Source organism: Leopardus geoffroyi, chromosome D3, assembly GCF_018350155.1.
Source record: "Leopardus geoffroyi isolate Oge1 chromosome D3, O.geoffroyi_Oge1_pat1.0, whole genome shotgun sequence".
Taxonomy (NCBI): Eukaryota; Metazoa; Chordata; class Mammalia; order Carnivora; family Felidae; genus Leopardus; species Leopardus geoffroyi.
In genome coordinates this window covers 31,696,141-31,714,025 of record NC_059339.1, presented here as the reverse complement: position 1 = coordinate 31,714,025, position 17,885 = coordinate 31,696,141, and the positions used below count along the sequence as shown (strand labels likewise).

Genomic DNA, 17,885 nt, shown 5'->3' with positions numbered 1-17,885 from the left:
ACTTCTAGTTGGCCTCCACTTGGAGTCCTATTGTCTGATAGTATTTGTGCCTAAAAGCATTCGAGTTTGAGTTCCCTACCTAAGGGTGTAAGATGTACATTGCATAACCTAAGCTCTGAGATCGGAATCCTGGATATTCCTACCATGTAAGAAACAGAGAAAGATGTCAAGTGACATACAGAAGTTGTAATTTGGATTCTTCTAAGACACTTGGCTGTGAAGAGGAGGTGAGAAGGTGGTGGCAGGAAGTACTAACATGGGATGGTTTTGCACATGTGTATAGAAATCAAGAAAAAAAAATAGAAATACTGAAGAAAGAAATACTGGGGCATGATCTGTGAGAATGGTGCTTATATAATAGTTGGTGATAAATTTGCTATGAATTGACATAGTATGAAGACATTCGTTCATTCAACAACTTTATTCAGGATCTACTCTAGGCAAGGCACTGCTTTAGATAGAAATTCAGTGGTAAAGTAGGCCAAATCCTTGCCCTCATGGAGCTTACATTCTAATACGGAGAAAAAACAGTTAAACAGGTAAATTATATAGCATGCTGGATGGTGGTCAGCACCACAGAAAAAAGAAAGGAGGGCAAGACAATTGGCATTGATGAGGAAGATTGGTGAGGAAGACCAGGTAGGGTAAGTGGACCTTTACCCAAAGACTTGAAAGAAGTAAAGGAGCAAAATGTGAGGCCATCTAGGGTTTCATTGTGTTGGGTGGAGGTTAGAGCCAGGGCACAGGCCCTGAGGCTGGAGCCCTGGTGAGTTGTTGGGACAGCAGGAAGGTTAGGATGGTGAGGATGGAGTGAGCAAGGGAGAAGAGTGGTAGGAGATGAGATAAGATTATTCAGCCCCTTGTTAGCCATTATAAATATTGATTTTTAGTCTGAATGAGATGGGAAACCAGTGGAGGGTTTGAGTTAAGGAGTAACAGAATTTGACTTATTTTATATGGATAATTTTAGTGTGTGGGGAATAGACTAGGGGAGGAAGAGTGGAGGTGTGGAGATAGTTGGAAGGCTTTTGTATTATCTGGGCAGGAGGTGGTGGTGGCCTGACCAAGGTGGTAGCAGTGGGAGTAGTGAGAAATGATAGGTTCTGGTTAGGGATTTTTGCTTAGGGATTGCATTTAGGGTGGTGTGTGTCTGTGTGTTGGGGGCAGTGGTTAGTAATCCCTAAGATTTCTGATTTGAGCAACAGGAGAATGGAGTTGTAATTTTCTCTCTGGGGAAGCCTCAGAGCAGGCCTTCTTGAGGGGGCTGCAATGAGATGGAATCAAGATTCAGATTTAGGTGCCTTTAAGATATGTAAGTGAAAACTACTAGACAGTAGGTAGTTGCGTATCTGAGGTTCAGGGGAGAGGCCCGGCTGGAGATATAAATTTCATATTGTATTTAAAACTTTGAAACTGAGGGCAATCACCCAGAGAGGTTGGGTAGGTGGAAGATATCTAGGAGCAAGCCCTGGAGACTTCACTGTGTGGAAGTCCGGGAGATAAGGAGGAATCAGCCAAGGAGAAGGAAAAGCAGCAGCTGGTTAGGTTGGAGAGCCCAGACAGCTGTGTCTTGGAAGCCAGTGAAGAAAGTATTTCTATGAGGAAGGAGTACAATCCCATATTGGTAGGTCAAAGAAGACGGGACTGAAAATTGACCATGGGATTATTGGAGCTCAGTGGTGATGTTGACAAGCGTTTTGATGGGGTGAGCCAGTTTGCAGCGGGTTTAGGAAATGGCAAGGGTGAAATCGGATGCCAGTAATGATTCCTTTTGGAGGAGTATGTGGTAAAGGGAGTGCAGATGCAAGTGGTGGCAGCTGCAGGGGGACAATCAGGTATGAGGTAGGGGAAAGCTTTTTTAAAAGATGGGGAACCAACAACATGCTGGTGGGAACCGACAGAATATTTGATGATGTTTAGGAGGAGCTTTTTTAAAACATGGGGATCTAACAGCATGCTGGTGGGAATCAACAGAATATTTGATGATGTTTAGGAGGCGGGCCAGTTGCTGGAGTGGTTGTCACTGCATTGGTGATAGGGGTGGGATCAAGTGCAGGTGGTGGAGAGGTGAGCTTCCAACAGGAGCATGGATATTTCACAGATACATTTTATACCTCTCTAATGAGTTATGAATGTTTTCTACTTTATAGAGTAGTTAAGTTAGCCCATATCACCTAAAAGCTGTACTTTAATGTGTTTGTCATTGGCCCCAACACAGTCCATCGTTATCTTCTATCTCACCAGTTGTGGTAGCTCTTTGAATATCCTTCCAGGCATTAAGCCCTCTGCCTTCCTCTGACATAGGCTGCCAGGATCAGTCCTTCCCTGGGCTGCAGAATACATACCATACTTCCTAATACACCATTTAAGGCTTTCAGAGTCTGATTCCATGGTTTCATTCACCATGTTCTTTTGTATACCCATTCCCAAAACACATTGGAGCACTTGGCTATTGCCAACATACACTTAGAGTGGAATTTGGAGTCAGACCTGGGTTTGAATTTTACTAATTGTGCAACCTTGGGTAAATTTAGCTAATTTAGACTCATTGTGTTTTCTTCATTCATAAAATGGGATAAATGAGTTAAGGTAGTAGGTATGCAATAAATCTTAATTCTCTTTACCCATTGCTATTGTTTGTCATCTTTAAAAGCCCCCTCATCTCATACTTTGCCTATAAAAGTTCTGCTAATTCTTCAAGGTATAGGGCTAGTACTCTCGTTTATTGAGGCTTTCCTGATTTAATTTTTTACTGAATTCCTACACCCCTTACATGATAAATACTCTGAACCATTTTTGAGATTAAATCTCCTGAGTACTGTGATCAGGGTCAAGTAGAACCAGTGGCCAATGTTGGTTGAAGGCTCTCAGTAGTACAGATTCTGTGCTAGTGTTTTCGAGTTAGTCCTTTGTAGACCACTTTCACCATTTTTGCCTTGTCCATGTGCGAGGTATACTTTATTTAACATATTTTTATTTGAATGGACTCCCTTTTTAAACTAACATTTCCTCATCCTTGATAATAATCTCTGAAATCAGGGGCTAGATTTTTCTGGTTCAATTTTTTTCTGTTCCATGTTAGAATCAATACTTAACCAGTAGACATGTAAGTACTCCTGAAATCATCTGTATATTCCTGCAGGGTGTGTCTTCTTTGCTTCTTTACTAAATAAGTGTGGCAATTGATACTCCTTGTTATATAGCAAATATGAGTAAATTAAGCTGTGTTATATTTTGTTACTATGTTAATTATAAAAAGATAGTTTGACATTTATAGTCTCAGGAAGTAGCAAAGTACTCTGAGAATTACTTTACCTCCAAATGCTTGCTGATCATATCTCTTTGTGGTGTTCCAAAAAAATGATTTTTTCCCTTAAGATTTATCAGTTTTCTAAGATTTATGAGACTTATGGTCATTTCAAAAAGTTTTATAGTAGTATTTGATTTATAAAAACCTTTTATTATTGCAGTGAGATGGAAGATTTTCGAGGTATAGCTGAAGAGTCCTTTCCAAGCTTTTTAACCAATTCATTACTTGGTAATAGTGAGATTTTGGAAAATGTCACTCTTTCTTCAAATCTTGGCTTACCTGTCGCTGTTTCAACACTTGCTAGAAATAGATCCATGACTGATAACAGGTAAGAATTGTTTGAAAAGACGATTTTTTGTTAAGGTTTAAAACGCCTGTAATACATTAATACTTCTGTAAAAATGTCTCAGCCATGCTTGAGCTTTTGCTTTATGTATACTATATATACATAAATATATCACATGTGTTTATATCTCTTGTATATATTCATATATATATAATTGTTATAAAAAATTTATTGTATGTTTCCCTAGACCATTGTGTTCATCACTAGTGGATGGGTGGATTTGGAACTGAGCACCAGGGACCTTTTGGTCTACTAATCCATTTTTCTGTTCATAGTGTTTTGGGTTTATATTAGTTCAGCGTTACTGGTAGCTGGTAATTTGAGTTGTATCTCCATATGTGCTGTGTCCAGTTTATCCATCTTGTATGATGTGTAAAGTTTGCCCATACTTAAATATCTTAACTACTTCCCTTAAACGTTTGGAAAGAAGCATTATCTTTACCTTTGGAATGAAGGGGTTGAGTTAACTCTCTAAAAACTTTATGCTTTAAGATTTCGGTGACTCTTGTTTAGTACAGACAGACCTCATTGTTGATGCACAGATATTCAGAGCTTTTTATATGAGATGATGATTTTGAACACCAGAGGCCCTATTTGTTTTCATCCCTCCTCAGTTGGTTATAGTCATATAGCTCTATGTCACGGTGAATTTTAAATGTGCATAATTTAATTATTAACAAAAACATTTTGTGTGCGTATAGGTATTCTGATATCCAGGCATCTTATTTAGCAGAAAGGAGGTTTTCAGTTCCATCGGAGTCATCTCCCAGTAGCCAGAGTGAAGCTGAATCAAGAGAGAAGTTACACCTTAGCTTCCAGGATGATGAGTAAGTTCATACCTTCATTTTGTTTTTTCCGTCCTAAAAGCAGGTCTCATCCTGTGTAAAATGAAAGTGTGACTCTGTCTCTGAGTAAGTCTAAGAATCTTTAAGAGTTTTCTTTGTATAATTTTAATCACAAACATTTTTAGTCTTTCCAAACAACTTTTCTCATTCCAAAAGTAATATATGCTCATTAAAAAAAGTAGAAAATACAGAGAATTATAAGGAAGACAATAAGTCTATAATCTTACTAACTAGACTGTTTTCTGTGCACCTATACATATGTATATTAAATTGTTTCACACATACAGGATTAAACTGTACCTACTATTTTTAACTTTTAAAAATTAATGTGCTCTTGTTTCAATTATAATTAATGTATATTTGTGTCCTGTTAGTGGCTGCACCATGTGAGGCATTTAGATTATTGAGATTTTGCTATTACAAATTTACTGAATTTTATTTATACATTTGCACATCTAGTAGGTTATTTTATTCAGATAAATTCCTAGGATTGAAATTGCTGAGTTAATATTTAATTTAAAGACCGTTACAAAATCACCACATTGCTCTTTAGAAGATTTGTACCACTTTATACTCCCACTAAAAGATGTACATGAGAATGCCTGCTTCTCTGAGCCCTCTCCAACATTTGGTGGTATTATTTTTAATCCTTGATTTTAGAAGTAAAAAAATTTGTACACATGCATAAATGCATAGAAGAAAATCTGGAAGGCTATAAACCAAAATGTAAATGGTAGTTATCTCTTGATGGTGGTATTACAGGCATTCTTAAAGTTTTCTGTGTTTGAATTCATAATGGAGTATTTATGGAATTGAACATACTTTAATGTTTATTCATTACTTATATTTTTGTTGTGAATTGCCTCTTGGTAACATTTGGATATAAGTGCTTTCTATATATTAAAGATGTTAACTCTTTGCATACTCATTCATTCCATGTGTATTTTTGACCAAGTGCCTACTGTGTGTCAGGTACTTCTCTAAGTACTTAGGAAATACCAGTGAACAAAACTGACATTAAACAAAAAGACATTAAAATATACAGTTTTATAGTATATTTGAAGGGAAAAGTGCTAGAAAAAAGTAGAACATGATAAGGAGTGTAATTGGGTAGGCTGAAGGGAATGATCAGTGGCGGTCTCATTGAGGAGGTGTAAGATATGAGCAGAGACTTGAAGGGGGTAATTGGTCATGAAGACATCAGGAGGAAGAGGATTTCAGGTGGAGGCTGCGTCAGTGTAAAGGCCCTAAGCTAGGTTCAGTCAGCAGGAAGGAAGCAGCTGTGGGGTGAGCAAGGGTTTTGAGAGAGATGGAAACCTTTAGAGGGTTTTGTTTTAAAAGGTTCACTCTGGGGGCGCCTGGGTGGCTCAGTCGGTTAAGCGTCCGACTTCGGCTCAGGTCACGATCTCGCGGTCCGTGAGTTCGAGCCCCGCGTCGGGCTCTGGGCTGATGGCTCAGAGCCTGGAGCCTGCTTCCGATTCTGTGTCTCCCTCTCTCTCTGCCCCTCCCCCGTTCATGCTCTGTCTCTCTCTGTCTCAAAAATAAATAAACGTTAAAAAAAAATTAAAAAAAAATTAAAAAAAAAAAAAAAGGTTCACTCTGGCTACTGTGGGGTGAATACACTGTTTGGACGCAAGTCTGGAAGCAGGAAGACCACTTAGGAGGTTGGATTATCAAGGGGGTGAGGTGGATGAAGAGAAGAGCACCAGGGCCTCATGTCGGGGCACTTCAACGTTAAGGTGGAGAGAGGAGGAATAGACATGAAGACTAATAATTACTGGCCTGAGGTAGGAAGAAAGCAGTATCTCAGAAGTCACATAAAGAGCATATGTGAAAGAAGCGAGAGGGGTCCAATTGTGTCCAAAAAACTGAGGACTAGGAAATGACCATTGGAATTAGCATAGGTTAGGTCATAGGTAGCCCTGTCAGGTGGCTTCGGTGGAAGCAGGAGGAGGTACACTAGTGTCAGAGGTTAGTATTGGAGATGGTATGTTTTGCTGCAAAAGTCAGCCAAAATGCAGGGCTGTGATAGCTGGTGAGTATAGTAGGTCAAGAGAAGTTATTTCTCTTTTCTTTTTTATGGTGGGAGAAGTTATTGCAAGTTTACATGGAGATAGGAATGATCTGGAAAAGGAAAGTCTGATTATATAAAAAGAAAAGAGAATTGCCAGAGCAATGCCTTTACATAAATGAGAGTGGACGGGATCTAACATGCCATGGAGGAAATGACGAGAGAGGGAGGACTATGGATAGTTCCTCTGTATTACAGGTGGGAAGGCAGTATGTGTGGGTACATGTGGTGGTAGGAATTTGAATGTTGTCTTTTCGGTGCTTGGGGTCTCTTAGTGCAGGAGGAGGCATGGTCATCAACATAGGGTGGAGGAGGAGGAGTAGAGAGATGTAAACAGTCACGGGAGTGTGGGAGTGTGAACAGAGAGGGAAATAGTGGGATTGTCAGACAGCATCAGGAGTCCCACCAGGGTCATGGTAATGAATTTAATGTGATTGTGGTGTTTTCCCCAACCACATTCAGCTGCAGGGATGCTGGCAAGGTGTGAGGGGAGAGTTGGGTTTAACTAGGCTTGTAGTTTGATGAAAGCAGTGAAAGATAAGGAAGTTGAGGATGTGTGATGATTGGTTATGAGATTTAGGTTAAGGAAGAGGAAAGGATAGCAGAAGGGTGAGGGAGTGTGAGATGTGGTGGTATGAATGAATTGGGGGCTTGGGTTGTGTCAGAACATTATAGAGTTGAGGTCCTAAGGCAGATGACATGAGGGGTTGTAGGACTCTAGGCCTAGAGACTTCAGCAAAGGTGATCTGGAAGTTGTACCGAGAGGACATGTTGATGGAGACACACATTCCATCTCTACACCCAGTGATTCCAAGGCTGTGGGAGAGATGACAGTTCTCATTTGCCAGTGTTTAGGGCAGGCAGTGTCCTCATAGGACATCCAGGTTTTCCCTAAAGCGTGAGGTGAAAGGGGTGTTCACAGGAGGAGTTCAGGAATAACAAGATTTGGCTGATCCAGCACTGTACCTTGAAGGTACAGTAGAAGGGTTTGTTGGGGAGGATTGGTGGGGGAGAATGTGCTTGTGGATCTTTGAATGAAGTTAGCCCCACTGAACTGATGTTGGTGATGAGACAGTGGATATGAGGAGAAGGGAGGAGAGTATCAGTAGTAGCCTCTTGATTCTTTGATGTGGGCCAGGAGATCTGGGAAGTGGTCTTGTAGATCCCTGTTAATGGAAGATAGGAGACCTGGTGAGGTGGAGTCCTAGGTACAGTGTACTGGCCTCATTCTAGACTTTCGATGCGTGGAGGTGAGTGCTTTGGGGCTATTCCTTGCCTCCATTGAGTAGTCTGAAGATCTGGGTTGTTGTCTGAGAGCCAGACTTCTATGTCTGCTGTGATGGTGCTCCACAGGCTGCAGAGCTATGCATTTCACCCATGTGAAGGATGGCTCCTGTGCCTCCTTCTGGGGGAGGGTGGAATTTATGTCTTAAAAATATCCTTATTCTAACTTTGGAATTAATGAATATTTTAGCTGAGGATAAGATTTAAAGATGAAAATAACTTTTCACAATATTTTGAAGGCATAGCTACATAGTATGAGAAGCCTGATGTCATTTTGATCCTTGACCTTTGGTGTCTGAACTTTTTTCTTTCTGGAAACTCCTAGAATCCTCTCTCAGTCTGTGGTGGGTGATTTTTGTACTCATCCCACCCCCCCCCCCCCCCACCAAATTCTAATTGGCATCGTCCAGAAATCTGTGTGCTTTAGTTCTAGATGATTATTACTTTGGTAATTTTCTATGTTTCTTTCTTTTTTACTGTTTGGATTGCCTGGGTTGATCTATTTCCATTATTTTTTCCTTTGTTTGTTTTTGTTTGTTTGTCTCAGTGCAAACAATGTTCTAGATAAGTTCCCAGTTTTTTTCCAACCCTTCAATTAAATCATTTGGCAGTCATAATTTTGAGAGCTCGTTTTTCTGGTCTCTCCCCCCACCCCCCCTTAAGTTTTTTTATTTATTTTGTGAGAGAGAGAGAGCAGGAGAGGGGCAGAGAGAGATTCCCAAGCAGACCTCGTGCTGCCAGTGAAGAGTCCAACATGGGGCTTGAACCAACAAGCCATGAGATCATGACCTGAGTGGAAATCCAGAGTCAGACGCTTTGCCCGCTGACCCACCCAGGTGCCCTAGTCTTCCATTTTTTATAACTCCTTTTTGTGGATGTAATGGCTACTTGAACATTTTCTGAGAATACTAATTGGGATTTTTCAAAGTTCTATAAATTATTCCTTGTCTCTGGGGTTGTTTAGTTTGTTCATCTTTATTTTTATCTCTCAAGCTGCTCCTTCTCCTGAATCTGATTTATGGCTGCCTTCTTGATTGCTAGTATGGGCTAGTGGGTATCCAGGTCTCATTTCTGTTAGGTCTTCGTGCAAGCTAGGCAGTGCTCCTGGTGGCTTCACTTTGGGGTGAGCAGGCTGGGGAGTCTTCCATTCATGCCAGGTGTTTAACACTGCTGTCACCACTATAATTTCATTCTGCACAGGTGTTTCATATGCCTTGTGTGGAGAAGTGCCATCCTAGGTGTGTGATGTCATGTTGACACTGTTGTTTTGTTTGGCTGGGGAGCAGGAGTGGAAAACTGCCCAGCACAGGCATCTGGTAGACTTTCAGTCAACCCCTCTCTCCAGACTCCCTCCTGCCCTCCTTCCTCCTGTAGTCAGGAAACATTTCTGGAGCTCTTCCTGGCAGATTTGCTTTCTGCTTCTGGGCCCTTTTGTTCTTGTTCTGGACCACAGCTTTCTTTCTCCTGCGTACCCCATCTGCTTTTCAGATTCGAGAATCTGACGTAAGCTTGGGCTAAGACTGGTGGCTCTCATTCAGATTGCTTTACTTTTTTTTTTTTTTTTTAAATTTTTTTTTCAACGTTTATTTATTTTTGGGACAGAGAGAGGCAGAGCATGAACGGGGGAGGGGCAGAGAGAGGGAGACACAGAATCGGAAACAGGCTCCAGGCTCCGAGCCATCAGCCCAGAGCCCGACGCGGGGCTCGAACTCACAGACCGTGAGATCGTGACCTGGCTGAAGTCGGACGCTTAACCGACTGCGCCACCCAGGCGCCCCTGGATTGCTTTACTTTTATAGATGTTCTTACTGTCGTTTTCATGCACTCCTAGAAGTTACTCTTGCCACTTTTACTTGAAACTTATTTGACTTAATTTGAAGAATTTTAATGGGCAAGTGGATAGCCCATTAGTTTTGAGGAAGTAGATTTGGGGGGAGGTGGTTAACTGGCTCTGTTATAAAGTTCTAACGGTCACACTACAGTTGACCCTTGAACTGCATGGGTCTACTTATATGCAGATTATTTTTTATAAATATAGTACTATACGTGTATTTTCTCTTCCTTATAATTTTCTAAATAACATTTTTTTCTCTAGCTTTATTATAAGAATACAATATATAATACATATACAGAGTATGTGTTAATTGACTATGTATGTTTTTTCTACATCAACAGTAGTAAGTAGTTAAGTTTTGGGGGAGGCAAAAGTTAGACACAGATTTTCAACTGTGCAGGAAGTTGGTGCCCCTAACCCTTATCTTGTTTAAGGGCCAAGTGTGTATGCTCTTCTTAGAGTGGGGGCCTTTAAAATATGAAATGAACCTGAATGTCATGACTTCTTTTTTATTTTTATTTATTTCATGTAACCAACTTGCCTTCCCTACCACCTTCTATTTTTTTTTTTTTTTTTTAATTCTTGGTAAAATGAGAGCGTGAGCGAGGGAGGGGAAGAGAGAGAGGGGGACAGAAGATCTGAAGTGGGCTCTGTGCTGACAGCAGAGAGCCTGATGTGGGGCTTGAACTCACCAACTGTGAGATCATGACCTGAGCCGAAGTCAGATGCTTAACCGACTGAGCCTCCCAGGTGCCCCCAACTTTTTTTATTTTTAAAAAGTCACATAGAGATCTTTATTGTCTTTTTTCTCTTTCATATGCTCATTTTATTTATTTGAAATATAATTGACACATAACATTATATTAGGTGTACAATGTAATGATTAGATGTTTGTATGTGTTGTGAAACGATTACCACACTAAGTCTAGTTAATATCTATCACCTTACATAGTTACAGAAAATTTTTTTCTTGTGATGAGGACTTTTAAGATTTACTCTCTTAACAATTCCAGATATGCAATATAGTATTATTACTGATAATCACCATGCTGTATGTTATATCTCCGTGACTTATTTTATATCTGGAAGTTTATACCTTTTGACTCCCTTCACCCATTTCTCCTACCCCCAGTCCCCACCTCTGGGATACATTAATCTGTTCTCTGTATCTATGAGCTTAGTTTTCTGTTTTCATTTTTATTTTCTGCATATAAATGAGATTATGTGGTATTTGTCTTTCTCTGTCTTAATAACCATAACACCGTTAAAGTCCATCCATGTTGTTACAAATGGCAAGATTTCCTTTTTTATGGCTGAACAATATTCCATTATGTATGTATTATCACTTTTTCTTTATTCACCCATGTGTTGATGTACACTTAGGTTGTTTCCATCTTGGCTGTTGTATATAATGCTGCATTGAACATGGGGATGCCATATATCTTTTTGAGTTAGTGTTTTAGTTTTCTTTGGATAAATACCCTGCAGTGGGATTGCTGAATCATACGGTAGATCTATTTGTAATTTTTGAAGAACCTCTGTACTGTTTTCCATAGTGGGTGCACCAACTTACATTCCCAGTTTACATTCCTACTAGCACTGTACATCTGCACCAATGCCTGTTATTTCTTGTTTTTTGTTTTTTTTTTTTAAATAATAGTTACTATAACAAGTGTTAGGTGATATCTCATTGTGGTTCTGATTCGCATTTCCCTAATGATTAGTTGATGTTAAACATCTTTTCATGTACCTGCTGGTCATCTGTGTGTCTTCTTTGGAAAATACTTTTTCAGATATGACCATTTTTTAATTGTATTGTTTGGGTTTTTGTTTTTTGTGTTTTATGGGTTTTTTTCTGTTGTTTGTTTTTTGTTACTGAGTTGTATGAGTTCTTTATACATTTTGGATATTAACCACTTATCAGATATGATTTGCAGATATTTTCTTCCATTCAGTAGATTGCCTTTTCATTCTGTTGGATTCCTTTGCTCTGCACCCCCACCTCTTTTTCTCTCTTCTATATCTTACAACTTTGTATCCATTTATAGTCTTTTCACCTACCCCTACCCTCTCTTTTACTCAGCTCCTGTTTGGGGTGAAACTTTCCTTTATCTACTTATGAATGCACTTTTGGATTGAACTAATGGTAATGGCTTTCTGTGTATTACAGCCTCAATAAAGAGATGGAAAACCTGGGAGGTGAATTAGAGTTGGGAGTTGCCTCAGGCACAGGGGATTAGCACTTGGAATAGAGAAGGACTATCTTCATTTCATCCATCCTGGCCAGATTATAGCCTGACCCTAAGATATCAGTTTGTCAGATGATGAATTTATTGCATTTAGAGGCCTTTTTCTAAAAAGTTCATTGCTACCCTTCCTCTTGCTGGTGGAGGGCTCTGGTGAATTGCATCAGACCCAAGAAGTTTTGTAGGAGATTGGGAGGAAAAAATTGCCTTTAAGGAAAAATACTGTCATCCATATATAAAACAATAGAAATACAAAGATGGGGACAAGGCCAGTGGCAGGGGCTAAAAGTAATGTAAAGCATTTAGTAATTCAGAGAATCAGCTTTTTGGCAAATATATCAGTATTGTTTAAGTCTGTCTTGTTTTTAGAAAGCTGAGTTTTTCTGTAGATGTGATAGATTCAGAGATATTTGAGAAAGAAAACACCCCCATTTTATAACGTGCAAGGCAGAATAGCAATAAGATGCTATATTTGATTTTGGTAGATTGTGTATCTCTGGACCCCAAATGGTAGTGCAGTCCCCAGGGCACCTACAGTGGACCCAGTAATAGTTTCTGGCTGGTCCTAGAAATTTTTCTTTTCACTGTATCCATTTTTTCTTTTGGGGAGATTAAATACATAACTGATTAATGACTATTTTATTGATTTACCCAAGATAACTAACATTTCATCATCATTCTGTTCCCTAATGAAAAAGTTGTATCTCTAAGAAAAAGAACCATATAGAAAGTCAGCATTTGTCAGATGCTGTTCTCGAAGAGTCTGATTTGCAAAGAAATATAGCAAGAACAGAAGAGGAGCAGGCTAAAACTGCAGAATCCTTTCAGAGCCAAAATCATTTTGATAGGATTTCACCACTGGAACAAGTGCAAGGTACTGAACATTTAGAAATTACTTCTTAACGTATGTATTTCAATTTCCTTTCTCATTTGTCTTTGGTATTTATCTTAAGCTGTGATATGGAAACTGAAAACACTTATGGCTTGGCGTTTACCTATTAATATTTTTATAGGAAAAGGTCTTTTAATCTGTTAATTATTGTTGCTGATTAAGCTGAAAGCTCCTTAGGAAATCATGCTGTCAGATGGTTGCAGCACCCTTTGTGCAAGACACACTTTTCACATTTCCTGCTCCAATTAATTAAAAAAAATTTTTTTTAACATTTATTTATTATTGAGAGACAGAGAGAGACAGACTGTGAGCAGGGGAGGGGCAGAGAGGGAGGGACACAGAATCTGAAGCAGGCTCTAGGCTCTGAGCTGTCAGCACAGAGCCCAACGTGGGGCTCGAACTCACGAACCGCGAGATCATGACCTGAGCCAAAGTTGGACGCTTAACCGACTGAGCTACCCAGGCGCCCCTGCTCCAATTAATTTATATTTTTACCAGTAGTCATTTTTGTTCCTAAACTTATTTTTATATACATTGGTGAATTATAAATTCTAAAAGATTATTATTTCTTTTTTTTTTTTTTTAATTTTTTTTTAATGTTTTTATTTATTTTTGAGACAGAGAGAGGCAGAGCGTGAGCAGGGAAGGGGCAGAGAGAGAGGGAGACACAGAATCTGAAGCAGGGTCCAGGCTCTGCGCTGTCAGCACAGAGCCCGACGCGGGCCTCGAGCTCATGGACTGTGTGATCATGACCTGAGCCGAAGCCGGACGCTTAACCGACTGAGCCACCCAGGCGCCCCGAAAAGATTATTATTTCTAAGAAAACCAAGTTTAACACTTTGGAGTCATTTGAACAATTGTTTTCAAATTGAATCTGGGAAAGAAACTACAGAAATGTGGGGAAGATTGTAAAATAAATAACTTACAGACTGCTGCTTTCAGATTGCTTTTAAGTACTCTTTGTTCTCTTTCATCAGAGAAATTAAAGCTAGATATTTTAAACCATGTATTGTAGGCTTATGTAGTTAAGATAGCATGTAACTCCAAATGGTTCAGTACTTCAAAGGCCTTGCTTGAGCCTATATTTTACAATTGATGAATGAATGCACATTTTTTTTTTTTTTTTAAATTTTTTTTTTTTTTTTCAACGTTTATTTATTTTTGGGACAGAGAGAGACAGAGCATGAACGGGGGAGGGGCAGAGAGAGAGGGAGACACAGAATCGGAAACAGGCTCCAGGCTCCGAGCCATCAGCCCAGAGCCGGACGCGGGGCTCGAACTCACAGACCGCGAGATCGTGACCTGGCTGAAGTCGGACGCTTAACCGACTGCGCCACCCAGGCGCCCCATGAATGCACATTTTTATGTTTGTGTTAAATTCTTTTGTTTTAATGTTTATTTTGTTATTTTTGAGAGGGTAGGGAAGAGGGACAAAGAGAGGAAGACAGAAGATCCAAAGTGGGCTCTATGCTGGCATCAGAGAGCCTGGTACAGGGCTTGAACTCATGAACCATGAGATCATGACCTGAGTCGAAGTCAGATGTTTAACCAGTTGAGCCTCTCAGATGCCCCTGTTTATGTTAAAAATCTTGAGATGTTTGTATTTCCCTTGATGAAAAGTGTCAAATATTTATGAATGTAGTGAGAATGATATTAACTCCTCATACTCACAAGCAATAAAAGAGAAAATTAATAAATTGGACTTCATTGAAATTGAAACCTTTTGTGTCTCAAAAGACTTATTAAGACTGTGAAAAGGCAACACAAGGATGGAAGACAATGTTTGCAAATCATATATATGATAAGGGATATATAAATAAGTCTTACAACTCAATAAAAAAAAACAACCCATACTGTAAAATGGGCAAAGGATTTCAATAGACATTTGTCTAAAGAAGTTGTACAAATGGCCAATAAACAAATGAAAAGATGCATAACATCTTAGTCATCAGGTAAATGCAAATCAAAACCACAAGATAATCACTATGCACCTACTAGAATAGCTATAATCAAAAAGTTGGAAACAGCAAGTGTTGGTGAGGATATGGAGAAATCGAAACTCTCCTCCTTTGCTGGTAGGTATGTAAAATGGTGCAGTTGCTGTGAAAGTAGTTTGACAGTTCTTTAAAACATTAAACATAGCACTACCGTATAAGCCAGCAGTTCCAGTCCTAGGTGTATACCTGAGAGAAATGAAAACATGTCCACACAAAAGCTTGTACATGAATGTTCACAGCAGCATTAATGACAGTAGCCAAAAAGTAGAAACAACTCAAATCTCCATCAACTGCTGAATGGATAGACAAAATGTAGTGTGTCCATATAGTGAAGGGTTATTGAGCCATAAAAAGCAGTGAAGTATTGATATGTACTGTAACATGGATGAACTTTGAAAACATTAGGCTAAGTGAAGGAAGACAGATACAAAAGGCCACATGTTACAAGAGATTCTGTTCATCCACAGGTACATCTGTAGACACCAAATAGACAAATCGATAGAGACAGAAAGTTGATTAGTGGTTGCCAGGGCCAGGGAAGGGGAGAATGGGGAGTGAGTGTTACTGGTACAGTATTTGTTTCTGGAATGGTAAAAATGTTATGGCATTAGAGAGTGCTAATGGTTGCACAGCCTTGTGAATATACTAAAAACTGCTGAATTGTACACTTTAGAAAGGTGATTTCATGGTATGCAAATTTTATTTCTGTTAAAAAAATCTCCTATACTTATCCCACAATCTAGTATAAGATTTATTCATACTTGCTTTATTTCTTCTGTTTTTTTATTACCTTTTTTCCTGATATTTTAACATTCCAAATGTCATTTTTTTCCTACATATTTTAGTGTGCATCTCTCAAAATACAGATACTTTCTTGTATAACCACAATGCTATTAACACTGCTAACAGACTTGACAGTTCTTTTATTATATAGTACTCTAGTCTATATTCATTTGCTAATTATCCAGGTTGGTTTGCTTGAATTGGTGTCCAAGGAAGATTACCTTATGTTGTGGTATATTTGTTGTTGTGTCTCTTTAGTCAGTGCCTGTTGACTAGGTCAGTCACCCTGTAGATTTTCCATATGCTTAGTCATGCTGTCATTTTTCTTATTTCTCTGTTCCTGTATCCTCTGTAAAGCAAAAGTTTGCTTAAAAGGCTTGATTAGATTCATGCTCAAGTTTTTTTTTTTGGCATATGTATAATTTTTTATACTTCCCCACCCTGACAGTGTTTTAATTTAACTGATCAAATGATAAGTTCCTATACCATCATTTAAAAGTGCTCTATTCTCCTTAAAGGGAAAAAATGTTTAGTTCATTAATTTGCTATGTTTAGGAATTGTTGGGTATTTAGTTGATAAAATAATTTGGTCTCAGTTATTTTTGTTTTCTCCAACAGACTCGCCTATTGATTTTTGTTTACAATCATGGACGAATAATAAGGAGAACAAGGTAATCGTTTACATGTTATCAATTTTTGGAGTGTTACTGGGAGAGTAAAAGTTCCTATCTCACATGTGTAAGTGCTAAATAGTAGTGATATTAGAGGTCTCTTACTTGTAAGTAGTAGAAAGCCATGTTACTCCTTCAAGTAACTAGGAACTGAGTAGTGCTGGTCCAGAGCCTCATGTGTTATCAGGATTTCACCTCTGCTCTACTTCACTCCTTGCTGGCTCTCTCTGCACTGATGGCTCTGGGAAGGTAAGGGTTTCTCTCTCTCTCTCTCTCTCAAGTTTATTCATTTAAATTTTGTGTTTTTTTTGAGGCAGGAGGGTGGGAGGGACGGACAGAGAGAGGGGGACAGAGGATCCGAAGCGGATTCCACACTGCCAGCAGTGAGTCCAATGTGGGGCTCAAACTCATGAAGCATGAGATTATGACCTGAGCTGAAGTTGGACAGTCAACCAACTGAGCCACCCAGGCACCCCTCACTTTTTTTTAAATGAGCAAGAGCACAGGAGGGGCAGAGAGAGACAGGGACAGAGGATCCAAAGCGGGCTCTGCACTGATAGCAGCAAGTCTAGTGCGGGGCTCAAACTCATGAACCACGAGATCATGACCTGAGCTGAAGTTGGATGCTCAACCAACTGAGCCACACAGGCGCCCCAAGTTTATTTTTGAGAGACAAAGAGAGAGAGAGAGCGCAAGCGTGCACATGCACAAGCAGGGGAGAGACAGAGAGAGGGAGAGAGAATCCCAAGCAGGCTCTGCATTGTCAGCACAGAGCCCGATGTAGGGCTCAAACTCATGAACTGTGAGATCTTGACTTGAGCCGAAATCAAGAGTTGGACGCTTAGGATCTGTAACCGACTGAGCCACCCAGATTCCACCCCCCCACCCCCCTGCTTCATTCTTAACATTTATGATCAAAAAAGAAGACCATGATCTTTCTTTAAGGATGAATTAAAAAAGAAAAAGACAACAGTTCTAATGAGATCACTTGGGTCATGTGTTCTCCTTTTTGTAAATCACTGTGCCAAAGGGTTAGATTGGAATAAAACACTCTGTTGAGCCTGGACTTATGTCCACTTCTGTGTGTGTGTGTGTATGTGTGTGTGTGTGTGCATGCACACACACATATGTATGTACATATGCCTCAGTGTCTATATATATGCACAGAGTGGAGTGTGGCTGACTACCCCACCAGGTCCATGTGATGTAGAAAGAGATGCGCTCCTCAAAGGAAGGGGCACTAAGCAGAGAAACAGTTCCAAGTCCAACATAAATGGTTAGCAGGGATTTTGGGTTTGGAGTCTCATATTTATGAGTTTTTTTTTTTAATATATAATATAAACAAAAAGTTCTAAAGAGTTATTTCTCTATGCTATGTACGGGTTGGCAATCTGTGGCTTATTGTCCAAATTCAATCTGCCTGTTTCTGTATTTTGTTGGAACACAGCCATGCCCATTTGTTTCTGTATTATTTAGGGCTGCTTTGTGCTACAACAGCTGAGTTGAGAAGTTGTGATAGAGACTGTAAGGCTGATAAAACCTGAAATACTTTGCTAGCTGACTCTTTACAGAAAATGTTTGTCAACCCTGTTCTATATATTTGCTC

At 39.5% G+C, this 17,885-nt stretch overlaps 1 protein-coding gene across 3 annotated transcripts in view; it reads left to right on the top strand.

The window, feature by feature from the left end:
• CEP192 (centrosomal protein 192) overlaps positions 1-17,885 on the top strand; it is a 134,623-nt gene that overhangs the window by 3,672 nt on the left and 113,066 nt on the right. For all 3 annotated transcript variants that reach the window (XM_045458934.1, XM_045458932.1, XM_045458933.1), the window contains exons 3-6: positions 3,471-3,638; positions 4,358-4,483; positions 12,635-12,810; positions 16,227-16,279. In XM_045458934.1, the coding sequence (XP_045314890.1) occupies positions 3,475-3,638; positions 4,358-4,483; positions 12,635-12,810; positions 16,227-16,279 (519 nt within the window). In that variant the 5' untranslated portion in view covers positions 3,471-3,474. The remainder of the gene's footprint in view (positions 1-3,470; positions 3,639-4,357; positions 4,484-12,634; positions 12,811-16,226; positions 16,280-17,885) is intronic.